Here is a 15,573-nt window from a genome sequence, read left to right as displayed (position 1 = left end):
TGAAATTCCGGATGGGTCAAATCCGGAAACAAATACAACCCAAACTGAAATCTAATATTGAACAAACCACTGAACTATCAACAAGAATAACAGTTCTCAACAGTTAACTGGTGGCTGGACAAGTGACCCCAGTAGCTGTGATTAGTGAAAAACTATCGTGGCACTGTTTTAGGAAGGAGTCAATACTCTCAGGTGCAACTTGTTTCTCCCTTTTAGAGCTTACTTCCCCTTCAAATTTTTCCAGATCCCGGGCTAACGGTACCTAAGAATGGGGAGCAGCCATCTAACAATGGATGAGAAGCAGCGTGGCTTAGAGCACATGCCTGGGAGTCAGAAGACCTGGGTTCTAATCCCAGCTGTCACTTGCCAGCTCTGTGACCTTGAGCAAGTCACTTCACTTTTCTGGACCTCAGTTTCCTCATTTGTAAAATGGGGATTTAGGCCGAGAGCCCCATGAGGGACAGGAACTGTGTCCAACCCAATTTGTTTGCATCCACTCCAGTACTTGGTAAAGTGCCTGGTATATAGTAAGCACTTAAATATAATACTGATAATAATTAATAATAATAATAATAATAATAATAATTCTGGTCCTGCCACTTGTCTGCTGTGAGACCTTGGGCAAGTCTCTTTACTACTTTATGCCTCACCTGTTAAATGGGGATCAAAACTGTGAACCCTATATGGGACATGGACAGTGTCCAACCTGATTAGCTGGCATCTACCCATATCTACCCCAGGGTTCAGTATAGTGCTTGGCACATAGTAAGTGCTGAACATATACCATTTAAAAACATTGGAACTTAATGAAAGTTTCTGAATTTTGCTTGTGAGTGTCTGTGTTCTGTAGCCACTGCTAGTAGGATAGAACTTATTTTTACATTGGAAATTTTTCTTAAATGGCCTAGATCATCAGAGTGCATAGCCTGCAATGGAGCATCTAAACCTGCAAACACAAGAAAGCCACAGACTTGGACACACCGCTTCACCATCCTACAGAAGTGCCTGCCTGGGGAGGCTGGGTCCTTCCTTCTGTCTGGGGGTTACCTTGGCTGTTGGCTCAGTAACCCCAGAGGAGTCCACCCCTTAGAAAGAAAAGTGGTGCTGTGGCTCCAGCCACTTCCCTCACTAGCCCATCTCCTTCTCACCTGTTCCGGGCTGACCCCAAGTACCTATTTCGGCAGCCCTGGTACTGGTCCCTGCTGACTTTAACCAGCGTGGCTTTGGGGAAAGAAAATGGGCTTGGTAGTCATAGGTCGTGGGTTTGAATCCCAGCTTTGCCACTTGTCAGCTGTGTGCCTTTGCATAAGTCACTTCACTTCCCTTCAAGGCCCTACTGAGAGCTCACCTCCTCCAGGAGGACTTCCCAGACTGAGCGCCTTCCTTCCTCTCCCCCTCGTCCCCCTCTCCATCCCCATCTTACCTCCTTCCCTTCCCCACAGCACCTGTATATATGTATATATATATGTATATGTATATTTGTACATATTTATTACTCTATTTATCTATTTATTTTACTTGTACATATCTATTCATTTTATTTTGTTAATATGTTTGGTTTTGTTCTCTGTCTTCCCCTTTTAGACTGTGAGCCCACTGTTGGGTAGGGACTGTCTCTATATGTTGCCAACTTGTACTTCCCAGGCGCTTAGTACAGTGCTCTGCACACAGTAAGCGCTCAATAAATACGATTGATGATGATGAGCCTCAGTTACCTCATCTCTAAAATGCAGACTAAGACTGTAGGCCCCATGTGGGACAACCTGATAACCTTGTTATCTACCCCAGTACTTAGAACAGTGCTTGGCACATAGTAAGCGCTTCATAAATACAATCATTATTATTTAACCCAGGCTCCACAGTCCCAGGCACATTTGATACATTAAAAGCACAGCAACAAAAACCACACATATGGTCCTCCTCCAAAAATCTACCAATTTTAAAACTCTGCACATTTCTCTTCACAGTCTTCTGCTGTATTTTAAATCAATCTCAAAAATAAAGGGGGTGGGGGGCGAGAGAAGAAACCAAAAGCCAGCTAGACACTTCCCCCAATTCCATCCACCTACTCGCCTGCAGAGCAAGGGGAGAGTGAACATGCCAACATACCACCCTTTTATTCTAGTATTACAATTCGACATGCCCCACCTGGGGCAACGAGTCAGGGCTGAGCCTTCCTTTTCTTTCCAAGGACACTAACACCACGTCCTCCATCCCCAATATCAGGCAATGATTTGAAAAGCAGGGATCTGTTGCAGTGAAGGAAAATGCTGAAAAGACTTAGAAGAGACCACTCATGAGCCCAGTCCCCTTCGGGTCCCATTTTTAGATTTCCAACTAAATACTATTTTTCCTACCCCAACTTACTGTTGATTTCTAAATTGAATGTCTGATTTTTTTTAATGGTATTTGAAAAATGCTTACTATGTGCCAGGCACTGTACTGAGCGCTGGAGTAGATAGAAACTAATCAGGTTAGACACAGTCCGTGTCCCAGATGGGGCTCACAGGCTTAATCTCCATTTTACAGATGAGGTAACTGAGGCATGCAGAAGTGAAGTGACTTGCTCAAGGTCACACAGAAGACAGGTAGCAGAGCTGGGATTAGAACCTATGTCCTCTTACTCCAAGGCCTGTGCTCTTTTAAGTAGGCTACACTGCTTCTCATTGAAACAAATAAATATTTGGGTAAAAGTTGCTGGGACCTGTTTACTCAACAGTGTAATAAACAGCCCCATTCCCTAATGGCTAATGAGTTCCTGTTGATGACTGGCTCCTCATCTGTCCTTCAGAATATCTGAGACAGATTCATTTTGAATCTGAATATATTTGATAACCTCATGGAAAACGACCATAGATTTAGAAATACCAAACCATAAAGTCTCCTAAGACAAAGACAAGTGGAAACTCATTTTTGAAATAATGAACTCAATGTCCTAGAGACCGATCATTTCCTCTGTCATGCAACCCGGAATCAGGCAACACCCTTTGAGTTACTAGTGGAACAGGTTTGAATTTAATACCAAGCCCAAGTTTGGGGGTGCACAGGTAGAATCCTGAGAGAGGGTTTACTTGTCAGGTGCTATCACTGGTGAATCCAGAAAAACATTTGATACCCAGGAAGGTTTTCTGCTCCAAGCCAGATGGGTACTACTCTCCAGTCGTAAGTGGACGGCTACTGATGTACTTTGATTACACCGCTCGTTTTTTTCCTCTTTCCCTCCCCTCCCTGTAAATAACTGCCTATTTACAAATAGGCAGCGCCAAACTGAAGATGTACCTATCCTCACGATAACTACCTTCCTCGCAGTACCCTTTTTGTGGGTCTCAGCCCTGATCTGAAGAAGCGACCTGTGGTTTATAAAGGTGCTTTAACCCCCAAACCCATTTAATCCTTTGCCATTGGCCTAGACTTTGTAGTTTTTCATATTTTTTTCACTGCTCCCGCTCGTGCCTTGTTCTCTCTCGTTACAAGAAAGTGGAAGAGGCCCCCCCCCCCCCCACTTCCCAAGTCAATCCTAGTAACATACTTAACGATTTCTTAAAACAGGCTAGAGCACAGAGCAGCTAGTGGAGATCTCCTCCCCACAGCACCTGTATATACGTATATATGTTTGTACGAATTTATTACTCTATTTTATTTGTGCATATTTATTCTATTTATTTTACTTTGTTAATATGTTCTGCTTTGTTCTCTGTCTCCCCCTTCTAGACTGTGAGCCCGCTGTTGGGTAGGGACCGTCTCTATACGTTGCCAACTTGGACTTCCCAAGCGCTTAGTACAGTGCTCTGCACACAGTAAGCGCTCAATAAATATGAATGAATGAATTCTCTGTTCCACACCAACTGCACTTGTTCTATTAGCTGTTTTGCGATGCCTGCTGCCAAGCACAGGGTTTCAGGGTGAGAGAATGTAGAAGGTTCAATGCAAACCATCATCATATTCCCCAAACAACACAAGGGCATGTTCTGCTGGTGAATGGACACACCTTTCCCCTCTTAACCACTGGGAGATGGACAATGCTTCCCAAAATGGCCAGGGCTAAAAAAGGTGCTCTATTGCACTTTCCAGAACAGCGTGTCCTAGGAATTCTCTCTCAATGATACAACCACCTCTGCAGTCTCCCTATCGTCAGCATTGACTTTGAAGTGAAGGACAACTCTAACAGATGGCCAGTTAGTGTCTACTTGGTCTAACTGTTGGGGGATTTGGAAGCTTTCCTCTAGAAATAGATGAAAATCAGTATTCATTAAAACTAAGCGCAATAGCTATTTGCTAATGATTTGAGTTTTTTGCAAATATGATACACACTAGAGACAAAAAGTTCTTCAACTTTAAGTAGGTAAATATGAATATAAAATCACCATATTGTAACGCTATAATTGGTGAGTGTACATATACAGCACATGCACTCACACACACACTGAGTGTACATTTATAGCACATCCACGTGTACGGGCCCGTGCACACACATACACACACTCATTCTGGATGGGCAAATGGACCAGAAATTAATGAAGAATCATTTATCCACTGAAGTTGGGTGCTCAAAACCGAATTTCATTCCCACAGCCACTCATAAGAGTTTTCACAAAGGAAAAATTTAAAAACAACAAAATCACAGTTAAGTAAGGTGTCAGTGAAAAAGACTATCAGAATGAAAGTATGAGGGGTACAATTTAGGCATTAACAGCACTTTAGGTGGCAAGAATTAATTGTTAAAGAATAAAAAAACCACTCCGAAGTGCAGACAACTCAAGTATCTAACAAAGTAAAGACACATATTAATATTTATCATCAAAACCCATTTATCAATCAACCTCATGTCCACTGCTCTGAACAAAGGAAGTTATAAGAGGTACAAACCCTATTCTCTGGTAACTTCCTAATTTTCACTGATTAATGATTCTGAACTTCAGGTACGGTTGTGTGTAAGCTTACACGTATGAAAAATATTACAAAGACACTTTACTGAAACTAACTTTAAAGTACAACAGAAAAATGATTACTTTCAATATTACTGATTAAGAGTTGGAAGGAAAAGGGTATACTCATTTTCAGGTTTTAAGGTCATAAAGAAAGAATTATTGGATAAAGACAAGAATAAGTGATCTATATTGTCATTAATAAGGGATATCAGGGGATCAATGTCAAAAAGAACAACTATCATGAGTCTCCTCTAAAAATACGCCATTCACTGAGTACTGGACGAACCATTAATCTGCTTCGGAAAAGGCATTTCTTGGATTCTTAGGTTGGGATAAAGCATTCCTATCAAGCGTGTTGAACCTCTCAAAGAACAAAATGCATCAGGAAAGCTAAAAGGTTACTCAGTGTTGTATCAATCTTCCTAAAAATAAGATCTTATGTCAGTATTAAGAATTATGTTAATAACAATTTTTTTAAGGTAGGATTTTATGACTCAAACTTACCAAATAGTTCTCGTCTTGAAAGGCGTAGTGTAATGTAGTGATCCACTGGCAATCACCATTCACCAATACATCTCTCTCTTCTCGGAAACAAGCTGTCTGTAAAGAAGGGGGGAAAGAAAGTTAGCTTTGCAGCAGCCCGGTAAGCAAACCTGAACAAGCAAATCTCTCCCACTCCAAAACATAAGACTGGATTCATTTTGGCATGCAGATGTATGGTGGCCTTTTGGGATTTTACATTTTTGTAACTGCTTAATCCACTTTTGAGGATTAAGACTGTGGGCCCATTGTTGGGTAGGGACCATCTCTATATACTGCCAACTTGTACTTCCCAAGCGCTTAGTACAGTGCTCTGCACACAGTAAGCGCTCAATAAATACGACTGATTGATGGACTGAGGATCAATGGACAGGAAGCACACAACTCAGACTTTCAAAATCAAAATCAATTGATCCAAATGCCAGTTTTCTGTGTTGACTAGTCAGCTAAATTTAGACTAATTCAGAGAGGAAAAAAAACTAGACGAGCAAATCAAATTAAAGTGTCTAAAATAACGGCACCAAACTGGATTTGGCTTTACACACTTGCTGATTTACCATAATTCAGTGCTGAAAATGTCGATGTTTTAAAACACATGGGTTAAGACATTAAGATGCTTACGATTACACTTTGATCTGCTCTTTGAAAAACACTATCCCACTGCACTGAACTGCCAGAAATAGATTCTTAAATTTTAAATCTACAATACAATGGATAAATGGACACGCCTGGTCTTGTCTAAAAAAATCTATTTTCAAGTGAGAACTGATGCTGGCAGGCAACTTTCCTACTACTCCACCCTTGTTTACTTAATGTCGGTTCCCTCTCCAACGCCAATCTTTTACATAAGTTAATATTATTGCTTGTAAAATATAACTTCACAGATTCATGAAATAAACTAAATATAAAACAACAAAACACAGGGCTGACTTGAATGAGCCAAAAAGAATTCTCTACTGCTCCACATTAAATAAAACTACTATATAGTCCAAAGAAAACATGAGCTCCAGTGAAAAAGTGGAAATGGCCAAAGGAAATATATTGGACACATATAGCAGCATGAGAACAATCTCTACAAAACAAATACCTTTATTATTCTTGAAAATAAATTATATTTGATTATACAATTTGAATTTACATTTAGTCATGCTGTTCAGATTTAACAAATGCTAAAGCTGGTTTGATTTAGACTTTTGCCATTTCACATCAATTATTATGTTGGCATAAACTTCTGAGGTGAACAAAAATACCAGAGATTTTGTTTGATACTTTATTTTATTTGATACTTTATTTTATACATTATTTTCAAGCATAGAAATATAACCAGCTCATTTTTAAGTGTTCTTCTGTTTAAGAATTTCAGCAATGATAACTTTTTTAAGATGAGGGAAAGCTGCTCTGACTTTCACTTCTAAATTTGTAGACTTTTAATTCAAAATTCTGTTCAACAACTGATTATATTTAACACATACAATTAATAGATTAGATTTATATAATATTGAAACAAGTATACGTCTTAATAGTTTTCAAATAAAAGGATCAACTGCCCATTTTCCATACCCCTCTTTACATATTGTTCATAACAGAAATCCGAGGTTTCCATGGATTTGCCTTTACAGTACACAAAAATCTGACCAATATAATTCAGAGTAAAATCTAGGGCAGACTGTCTGGTGAATGAATACTCCTTAATGCCTGGAAGGGACTGACCAAATTGATTGCACTAAAAGGAGCTCATTTATTTCTAAAAAAGGAAGCCAAAACAGTCAAGCATTTGTATATCTCTACAATTTTTCCCTAGAAGCATTTTTAATACAGGATACAATACTCACCTCTGCTCTTTTAAGCATTTCCCATTTGTTTAGGATTTTCATTGCATAAATGCGTTCAGTGCTCTTCATTTTAACAACTGCAACCTAGAAAATGAATGTTGGTTCATTCCTTTAACTCTGTTTTAATGAAACAGTTACAAGAGCTACATATATTCCAAATATAAGTGCGTTGTAAAAACAGAACTCTATTAATAGTACATGGATTGTTTTTGACAGTTTAAGTAGGGTTAAAGTTAACATTTTATTTTAGACAAATACCACACATCAAATAATCTGCTCAGTATGAAGCCACTGATGGATGTTTTATCATTCAGAATCCTGAGATAACGGATGCATGTTCTACATTAGGCTTCTGGTGGGATGCTATGCCCAGAAAAACAGACTTATGGATTTCACCAGTTAACATTCAGAACGGTATCCACAAAATACAAGGTGGGTAGTCAGTGAATGAAAAACCTCTCTATCTGGGAAAATGAGTTATCAAAACCAAAAGTCAGGAGCTGGTCCAAATACTGGTGAAAAATGAAGCCAGAAATTTCGTGTAACGGACAATTTTTCTAAGTTGCAAAACAAAACAAATGGCTACTAGAGAAATGTTCTGTTCATTGTTTTTGAAGAAAGGTATATCAAGCACCTAGTTTTGTCAAACTCAAATCTTCAGTTCAGTTAGAGATGGTGGCCGAGTGATATCATCATCTTTAAACTAAGATAAAGGAATTAAAATCCAGTTTTAGGAATGCAAAGGGTAGATATTGCAGTTCCTTTCGGCCTAGACATAATTCTAAAGGCATATTTCAAAATAACGAGAAAAAGGAAGCAGACAATTTAAGATGAGTAAACATATTTGGATTAAATCCCAAAGAGCAAGAAAAGATTAACAGGTATTTATTAGACTGCTATACTACTGAACCAGAAAATCCTAGCAACTCTGTAACTTGTCTTATAAGAGGGTAAATGGGTACAGAAATGGAAAACCTTTTCTTTGGATGCTCCTTGGCTGGAATAAAATTTGCACATGAAATTTTGAGCCTCTTCGCTAAAGTTACAAAATTCAAAGTACTTATCACTGGGAAAACTTCGAAGTTGATAAGCTAGGAGGCTTTATTGTGCCATTGAGATGGCACTGAACCTGACTCTAAGAAGTTGCGGAAATGGAGATTTTCTGCCAAAGCATTTCCCTCTTAGCACAAGTACTGTGTTGAACACAGGGCTCACGTAACACCCTAAGAAACAAAACTGCAAACAACACTGGAATTTTCTTAAATGGTATGACTTGGAAACTCGCTGCTTGGGTACTACTGACATGGTTTGTAGAGCTGGAGGAAAAAAAAAAATCAAATATACTTTAAAGAGCACCCAACCCTCTTTTCTAGCAAAACCTTATGATGGAGAAATGTGTAACTGCATGAATGAACAACAAAAGCATTTTTAATCAATCAATAATATTTTTGAGTACCTATAATGTTCAGAATACACTGTATTAAGCACTTGGAAGAGTACAACAGAGCTAGTAGGCATGCTCCCTGTCTTTTGAGGAGTTTACAATCTAGCAGGGGAGACAGACACTCAAATAATTTACTGATACAGAGAACGAAAGTGGATACCCAGATGAGGACTTAAATATTAAGGTATGTACAAAAATGCCCCAGAATCCTTCTTCTAACAATTTGATACATGCTTCTTTTGTAGCTGATAAATACTATCTGAAAAGAGATCAACTTCCAATGCCAGGATTCAAACTGGGGAGTACCTTCTCATTTGGCAATGCATTGACACACAATACTCTCTATATTTGGGATTAAATGCAGTTGTGAAAATGAGATCTCTGCACCCTTAATGACAACACTGATGACAGAATGATTTCACCTGCAAGGGGCTTTTGATTACATAACTGTAAACTCGGAAGTAGCCAATTTTTGTTGTCAAAGACCCGCCTTGGTGCCTGACTAAATCTAGATGCTTTTCAATTGGATACTCCTAATAGTCTTGATATTCAGAACAGCTTCAGAACAGCTCCTGGACCATGCTTTTTCTCCCCGCTCTTTCACCAACTCCTTAACTTCCATCGCTTCCACCCAGGCTCCGCAGAGTTTCAACATGTTAAATGGTTTTGGGGCCCTGAGAACCCCACCCATTTTAAAACCACAAAGGATTACCAGAAATTTCAGGGCGCTGGTTCGGGGAAACACTGAGGTGTGATTGAAGTCCTTTGCACGGGTTTGCCTTTGCAAAACTATACATAAGAACATGTTTACCTTGGATGTATCTCAATGCTAATACTTGAATTATAATTGACTCAACTACCCATGCTAGTGGCAAAAAGCCGTGAAACGCCATAATTGGAAAAGCTGATAGCCCATAAATATACATAAGCTCATCTCTCTCTGAAAAAAGCCAGCTGTATTAAAGCAGTATTAAAAGGCCATGGCTCAGTTTGGGAGAAGATCCTAGCTCCATTTCATAAGCTCCTAGGACTTATTAACAGAATCACGAGCAGAAGAACAACTTACTGATAATAATAATAATAAAGGCATTTATTAAGCGCTTACTATGTGCAAAGCACTGTTCTAAGCGCTGATAATTATCAATCTTCTAGATTCTATCAATCAGTCTACTAGACTGTGAGCCCGTTGTTGGGTAGGGACCGTCTCTATGTGTTGCCAACTTGTACTTCCCAAGCGCTTAGTACAGTGCTCTGCACACCGTAAGCGCTCAATAAATACGACTGAATGAATGAATTATAATCGCAACAATAGTCATAATAATCGTGGTCTTTGTTGAACATTTACTATATGCCAACCTTGGTACTAAATGTTGGGATAAATAGAAGATAATCAGATTGGACCCAATCTCTGTCCCGCGGGGAGAGTCACGGGCTAAGTAGGAGGGAGAGCAGCTCCTGAATGCCCATTTTACAGATGAGGAAATTGAAGCACTGAGAAGTGAAGTGACTTGCCCAAGGTCACACAGCAGGGAAGAGACAGAGCTGGAATGAAAATATAGATCCTATTACTTCAAGGCCCATGTTCTTTCCACAGACCACATCGCTTCCCTGTGGTAAGACGTCCTGCTCTGGTTGGGCCCGAGAACCCCAGTGAGGCCCGTGGGACCACAGCATCATAGCATAGTTCAGCATCTACAATTTCCCATCAGGATTATACTCATAACTTTCTGTTAATTGCATTCTTAAGAACCATATCTTTTGAACAGCGTGGCTCAGTGGAAAATTCTGAGCCTCTTCGTAGGCTTTGGAGTCAGAGGTCATGGGTTCAAATCCCGGCTCTGCCAATTCTCAGCTGTGTGACTTTGGGCAAGTCACTTCACTTCTCTGGGCCTCAGTTACCTCATCTGTAAAATGGGGATTAGGACTGTGGGACAACCTGATCACCTTGTAACCTCCCCAGCGCTTAGAACAGTGCTTTGCACACAGTAAGTGCTTAATAAATGCCATCATTATTATTATTATATAAGTAAGCCTACAGAGAGCATTTGCTCAAGGTATACAGCAAATTATAACAGGGAATGACACAATTTCATTATGCTACATGTGTACTTTCTGGAAGGAGAATGTTTTGAATAAAAAAATTATTTGGATGGTATTTTTTTGTACTAAAACTACATTACACCTATGTGTAATTAAAACACAAAAAAAATCACCACCCAACACATTTTATACACAAATACATCTGTTTTAAGATGACCGGTTGTGATATTTTATCCATGTGTGTCACTGTAGATGAAAAGATCAAAGTAGGTCAATCTCTTCGCCACAGTGAGCACCAAAAGGCAATCCTTTGCTGTGATGATTATTTGTGAAGCTGCGGGAAACAGTAGTTCAGCCTGGACTGAGCATTCCTATTTCAGGAATTCCTGGGTCTTACTCTGCTAAATTTGTTGGCAAGAGCATAGCTCCTCCCTTTCCCAATCCGACTCCACGAAAGTGAAAGTTCGATCTCTGCGGAAGTGAAGAGTGGATAGGAGCCACCTGCACACACTGGAAAGCTGGGAAAGTTGTGGCCAACTGGAACAGGACACGTCTGGAGCAATGAGGAGCCATGGTGACCTCTAACCAAGAATCAAATACTATTTTCACTGCTGCCGTTTTTGTTCTGTCTTCTCAGTGTTTAATACAGTGGAGTCTTCTTATTTTATAGTGCAGGGGTTGACTGCAGATGTTAAATACGGGCTTTTGTTGACTGACCATCTCTCAACTGCTGGGAAGGCAAAAGCCATTCTCCATCTCCCTTCTAAAGTCACTCCTTCCTAACAGACCCATACCAACTTCAAGAAGAGAATCATCTCAGGGTGATTCAACCCACCACCTGTATTCACTTTTCTTAGTGACTCGTAGGGAAGGAGAGAGAAGGTGGCTGGAGAGTAACAGTGGAGTTTCCAGGAGTGAATGCCTGCTTTCATGTCAGCAGACAGTGTTGTTTTGTACAAGCCCTGGTTAGGACACCCAGAACTGTATCCTGATGCCATATGTAGTGGTACATCTTCCTCAACCCCGGTTTAATCTATGGATTTAGGACCTACAGTTCTCTGACTGGGAAGGGACGAGAATAAAGCACTCCACTCAATTCCCTCTCTCTCCTATGCGCCATCAATAAACCAACACCGCACATACCCGCTTACTACGAAGTAGAATAATCACCTCCCAGGCTGTAACCATGATACTTTTGTTAATAAACCAAATTAAAAGAAAGCTATGGGAAACCCTCCAGGTACTGCACCTGTTTATACCAGACTGGCCTAAAGTCGAATTAATGACTCCTTACCTCGCCAAATGCACCTCTTCCGATTACTTTTATGATTTCAAAGTCATCTCGATGAAGTTGCATTTCCTTTACCAGCTGGGTAAACGGCTTTGCTATAAACAAAACAAGAACATAAAATTAAGTTAAAACCAAAATCAATTTATTCTAAATTACTACCTCTTATGAAAAACATAATTATTAAACTGTTAATTCTGAACACTTGTAAAACACTCACTTTAGTATTACTACGGTATTTGTTTAGCACTTCCTATGTGTCAAACCCTGTTCTAAGTGCAGGGGTAAATAATAATAATAACAATAATGATGGTATTTGTTAAGCACTTACTGTGTGCCAAGCACTGTTCTAAGCGCTGGGGTAGATACAAGGTAATCAGGTTATCTGACGTGGGGCTCACAGTCTTAATCCCCATTTTACAGATGAGGTAACTGAGGCAAAGAGAAGTTAAATGACTCTCCCAAAGTCACACAGCTGACAAGTGATGGAATCAGGATTAGAACTCACAACCTCTGACTCCCAAGCCCGCCCGTGCTCTTTCCACTAAGCCACGCTGCTTCTCAGTAAATACAAATTCATCAGGTCGGACAAAGTCCCTGTCCCACATGGGGCTCAGTACAGAATCCCCATTTTACATGAGGAGGAAACTGAGGCACAGCAAAGTGACTTGCCCAATACAGCACAGCAGGTAATTGGCAGAGCTGGGATTAGAACCCAGATTTTCCGACTTCCAAGTTCGTGCTCTTTCTACTAGGTCACGCTGCTTCTCACAATTAGTCACTTGGCACACTGTCTTTAATCTGCTTAGACTTTATAAATAATAACAACAATAATTATGGTATGTGTTAAGCATTTACTATGTGTCAAGCACTGAACTAAGAGCTGGGGTAGATACGAAATAATCAGATCCCACATGGACTCGCAGTCTAAGTAAGAGGGAGAAGAGGTATTGAATCCCCATTTTACAGATGAGGGAACTGAGGTGCAGAGAAGTTAAGTGACTTGCCCAAGGTCACAGACCAGACAAGTGGCAGAGCTGGGATTAGAACTCAGGTCCTCTGATTCCCAGGCCCATTCTCTTTCCACGAGGTCGTGTTGCTTCTCAACCAATACCAATCAACATAGCAATTCTGTTAAAAGGACTATGCAGGAGGAACCTGGGGAGAAGGAGGAATCCATCATATTTATTGAGCGCTTGCAGTGTTCAGAGCATTGTGCGAAGCGCTTAGGAGAGTACAATATAATAAAGTTGGTAGATGCGTTCCCTGCCCACAGTCTAGAGGAAATGAGGAAAATCAAGGCATATACCTTAAGACAGTAGCTACCTCAGCGGCTGTCTAAATTTCGAGTTGATGCTTCCTTGACCTACCACCTACCAATTCATTACGCCTCACAATTAAACTGCTTCAGAATAAACAACCATCTCCATTAACTGCCTAAGCACTTCACAGAGAAGATTTTATAATAATTTTGAAAATGGGTAACAGGTGATATGAAATACTTCCTCACAAACCCAAGCCCCCCCAAAAGAAATCGATATTCTGCTTTCTTGAGGGGTTCAGGCCTCCAATCAATTGAATTTCCTACCTTCCTTTTTTGGAAAGTTTATTACAAATGCAAACAGCTTTGCTTCAACCACACACTAACTGAAAAGCTTATGGTGAACCAGTCTAGTAGGAAGTTATCCAGCATTTATTTTATAAACTGAAGTGAAAATGACAGACTGTTATTTCTAAGCATCATTTATACGTAATAAAAAAGGTTAGAAAGTAGAAAACATGAAGTTTAAACTATAAAAAGGATGGAGGAGAAAACCACCAGGCTTCTGGAGGATTTAAGGGCAATGAACCGCCATGGTTCTTCGACTTGTGGTCTGAAGAACTGGTAGAAAGCTCTCACAGCCCTCTGGGTGGGACGGAGTAGGGTGAGCGCAATTAAAAGGGGCTCCTTTTATCCACTGACATACTCCCTACTGTCATCCAGGGCCAGAAGAGGACAACTGGTTTGAAAAACACTATCGAGTCTATCCACTTTCCCTCCGGCATAACCAACCTAGACAAAAGAGAATCTAGCCTAACCTCCGTTCGGGGCCTCGGTGGTTCCAAAATTCTTATCGTGCCTTCCTGCAAAAACCCTTGAGGACTAGGTGGGGAGGAGGTTCCTTTACTTCTAAACCACCAAACTCTTAATGACTCTGGGTGGCTCGATGATTCACAATCAGTTATAGCCACTCAGTGAATATAAAGAAACTATAAGCCACAAGTGACAGTAAAGGGACTAAAAGCCACAAGTGACATACACACTGAAACTGCTCATGGCAATTCATCATCAGTGGTATTTATTGAGGGCTTACCGGGTGCAGAGGTTGGGAGAATACAACAGAGTTGGGAGACACATTCCCTGCCCACAATGAGCTTACAATCCACCGGGATTTTCCCAATATCCCATCTGCTGACCAGTCCAAGCCTGCCTTCACAGAAATCTATTCCACAACCTCTCTAGGCAATGCCAAGGCCCAACCTCATCTTCCTGCTTCCAAGCAGTACTGCAACTAAAGCATACTAGCCAATGCTCTTTCTCAATATCTAAAGAGTTTCCACAACCTCACCTGATAATGCACGTCACAGTCTCACAACCATTATAGTGAAGGCGTTCCTCCTGACATTAATCCCAAGTCCTTCCAAATGATTTTAAGTCCACTCAATAAATTCCACTGACAGATTCCTTGATTTCTTAGTCCTTTCTAAGGGCCCCTTTCCCAATTTCTTACCATTTTGGACTGCTCTCCTATCGACATTTTGTCACCTGTAGGCCACTGACTGACCAAAGCGGGTGAGAAGTATCATTACTACAGAAAGTTGTCCCGGCAGACAACAAATAAGCTTGAATAAAGCCATCTGTGATGGGCCTATATGTGTGGCTAGAGTCAGGGATGGAGGGGGAAAAGTTAGAGATGCTAGAAGGTACAACCACAAATATTAAGCAGGATGTTCAGGAGGGCAAACATGACCCTGTTTCTCCAAGTACTCTGTCACTGTCAGAATTATGACCACCTCTGATGAGAAGCTGCGTGGCTTAGTGGACAAGAGCATAGACCTGGGAAGGCAGAGGACCTGGGTTCTAATCCCAGTTCTCCCATTTGCCTGCTGGGTTACCTTGACTTCTCTCAGCCTCAGTTTCCTCCTCTGTAAACTGTGGATTCAATCACTGTTCTCTCTCCAATTTAGATTGGGACAGGGGCTGCGTCTAACTTGACTGACATGAATCTACTCCAGTTCTTAGTACACTTGATACGTAGAAAGCACTTAAATACTATTATTTATTACTGTTACATATAAAACAAGCACTTAGTACAGTGCTCTGTACACAGTAAGCGCTCAATAAATACGACAATGAATATAAAACACAAAACTGGAAGGACTGTTGGCCTAACACAAAAATGACACTTTAGGATTTTATGACATTAAGAAAATGAAGGTGAAACGTTTACAAGTTAAAGA

At 40.4% G+C, this 15,573-nt stretch overlaps 1 protein-coding gene across 3 annotated transcripts in view; it reads right to left on the bottom strand.

Moving 5' to 3' along the window:
* Positions 1-15,573, bottom strand: part of CDC42BPB (CDC42 binding protein kinase beta) — a 110,039-nt gene that overhangs the window by 57,606 nt on the left and 36,860 nt on the right. For all 3 annotated transcript variants that reach the window (XR_005451381.1, XM_038747575.1, XM_038747576.1), the window contains exons 2-4: positions 12,079-12,170; positions 7,301-7,384; positions 5,433-5,528 (exon numbers count right to left, since the gene is read on the bottom strand). Coding sequence is in view for 2 of the 3 variants with exons in the window: in XM_038747575.1 (XP_038603503.1) it covers positions 5,433-5,528; positions 7,301-7,384; positions 12,079-12,170 (272 nt within the window). In the remaining variant the exon portion in view is untranslated. The remainder of the gene's footprint in view (positions 1-5,432; positions 5,529-7,300; positions 7,385-12,078; positions 12,171-15,573) is intronic.

This window comes from Tachyglossus aculeatus, chromosome 1, assembly GCF_015852505.1.
Source record: "Tachyglossus aculeatus isolate mTacAcu1 chromosome 1, mTacAcu1.pri, whole genome shotgun sequence".
NCBI classification, from domain to species: Eukaryota; Metazoa; Chordata; class Mammalia; order Monotremata; family Tachyglossidae; genus Tachyglossus; species Tachyglossus aculeatus.
The sequence above is the reverse complement of the archived record's forward strand: the minus strand, read 5'-3'. Positions and strand labels throughout refer to the sequence as shown.